At 47.9% G+C, this 2,543-nt stretch overlaps 1 protein-coding gene across 1 annotated transcript; it reads right to left on the reverse strand.

Annotated features, from left to right (window-relative positions):
- Positions 1-692: 692 nt before the first annotated feature.
- Positions 693-2,326, reverse strand: LOC126048138 (uncharacterized). The gene is given in 2 exon segments (XM_049822721.1): positions 693-697; positions 1,090-2,326. Coding segments are annotated over 2 exon segments (1,242 nt in total).
- Positions 2,327-2,543: the final 217 nt, after the last annotated feature.

Here is a 2,543-nt window from a genome sequence, read left to right on the forward strand (position 1 = left end):
CAGAGCTAAACTAACTACAAATAGACTCTTTTCCCAAGTTGTATACCTTTTTTTGGCACCTTTAAAGCTGCAAGAATAAAACCCAATGGGCCGAACAGGTCCCTCTGGGCCCTTCTGAGTGGGACCAAGGGCCTGATAGGCATTCGCTTCAAACACCAACAACTGTAAAGCTTTGTCATGGACCTGAGTCCATTCCCACTGAGCTCTCTTACGCAGCAAGTCGTACAGGGGTCTAGCAATAATTGTGAAGTCAGGAATGTGTTTTCTCCAAAACACAAGCAATTCCAGTGCATGCTGTAAGTCTTTCTTTGACTTTGACATCTGGGTCTGATCAAGAGAGGAAAGGTTATCCGTGGGATCATGCCTCCCTTCCACCAGATTCCTAAAAACTTTACCTCACTTGAAGGGGTTTGGATTTTCTCAGGTGGAATTGTCAACACGTCATTCTGGGCTTCTCTAACTTCTTCTACCTGCTTTCCTCCTATCCATCCTCCACATCATCTATATATTGGTCCTCTGCTTTTATGGGAACTACAACCCCTTGTTTCTTTAAATCCTCCAGAACTGGTGTAATTCCTTCTCTTGCTCCTAGAGGCACTGGATAGGGTTTAACATTTGTCAACTTAGAAGGGGGAAGGGTAGGTGCCGCTTGCAATAGACGCACCTCTAGACTGCATGTTTTGGCTAACTGCCTAATCTGAGGGACACCAAAAGACCATGAGTGTCCCTGGGTGTTGTGCCACTGTCTACCCTTCAGAACATCTATACTTAAAAGATTCATCTGGAAAGACCCTACGGCCACCATGGTATTGACTGGGTTTTCTTCCCCTGGTAACCATAGGGTTGCCGGAGTCATGGACACGGATTGGGTTTTCCCAAAAGCATTTAAGACAATCAGATTTTTAGATGGGGCCGAAACCCCACATTGTTCTGCTTCAGTCCGCCTTAGCGTGGTAATTTGTGCCCCAGTATCAATTAAAAAGGTCACCGGTCTTTTCTTTGGTCCTACAGCGAGAGTAATCAGTGAATCTCCTTTTGTATTGCAGGTGAGTTGCCTAACAAACATCCACCCTCCGTCTCCCCCCTCACCTTCTAGGAGCGGAGGATCTAAGTTTCCCGCCAACTTCTCCTCCTTAGTCGACTCGTTCTCAGGGTTTATCAAGGGTGGGGCAGTAGGAGTTGGTTTGGAGACGGCCTTTTGCCCTGACCAGTTCTGCACAAGCTCTTCCCATCTTTGGGTCGAGAGCCCATCCATCAAGTCCCGGCGAATGCCTTTCTGAAGCCCTAGTTGCCACAGTGCCTGTCGACTTAGGGGCTGCTGTCTTCCAGGGGCTAATAGCCGCCCACTAAGTCGCCGTACAATCTTGTTTTCAGTTCTTTGAGATGGTCCACTAACAGGGCCAAATTTTGTCTCAAAATCAATCAATTCCTGAGCTACCTCTCCCCATGTCCACACTTTTCTCCCTGGCCGCTGATGGTCAGGGGACATTCTCCCCTCCAGAGTGGACCTAGTCCTTTCTCCATTGAGGGTATTTAGAATTGTCCCTCGCAGTTGGATCCCAATTGGTCTCAGAGAGTTGGGGAGCCCCCGTATTAGGATGCTCATCCTCTCTGGGTCCACAGGCAGCATCATTGGGGAGCCCTGATAGGGCTTGAGCTCCCGGTCATACATCATCTGGATGCATGCCGCCTTTTGCACACTTTCTACCAGCTGATCCACCGTACCGGTTATGGCAAGGGGATCTCCCCTTTCCATGGGGTTCAGCCCTCCAGCCCAGTACGCAGCTCTCTGAGTCAGTGACCATGGGGCCCAGTGATCGCCAGTTGTTAGAAACACACCTGGACCCCAATATCCTTCTGCTTCTTTCTCTGACAATAAGATTCCATCTCCTCCTGTCAAAGACACTCTCCACACATACTCTGTCTCAGATTCCTTTGCCATCCTTGAAAAATCTTTCCTCAATTTTGCTAATTCAGTTGCTGTGTATGGGGCTTCTTTAGTGATAACCTAGGGACGGTCATCGCTACTGTCCTCATACACATACTCTGTTTTAATCACTGGACACACATGGGGAGGGCTCTCTATGGTCTCCTTTGCCCTTTGCAAATCCCCCTGAGGATAGATTTGTTGTGTCCTTTTTTCCGCAGGCGGCATTTCTACCTCCGCCTCTCTCTCCGTCTCTCTCATCATGTACTTCTTCAATTCTCTTGTTAAAACCTTAACAAGGTTCCTTTCCTCCTCCAGAAACTGTTTACTTTCTTGCAACTGTTCCTGCAGACTTCTGATCATATCACTTTGGTCAGATTTCTGCTTCCTCTCTTCCATCGCGGCTGCCAGACTCGCTCCCAGCACTGCACAAATTATAGCTTTTCCTTTTCCTTTCTTAACCTTAGCTTCTTTGTGTAAGATTCTTATCCGATCCACCACACTCTGTGGTTGAAACCAGTGTTTTTTCGCCCAGTCTTGTCCCTGGAATGAGGGGCAAGATCGGTAGTCCTCTAAAAGATCATAGAGTTTTTCTATTCCTTCAACCTGCGAGGGC

This window comes from Accipiter gentilis, chromosome 19 (genome assembly GCF_929443795.1).
Source record: "Accipiter gentilis chromosome 19, bAccGen1.1, whole genome shotgun sequence".
Classification (NCBI taxonomy): Eukaryota; Metazoa; Chordata; class Aves; order Accipitriformes; family Accipitridae; genus Astur; species Astur gentilis.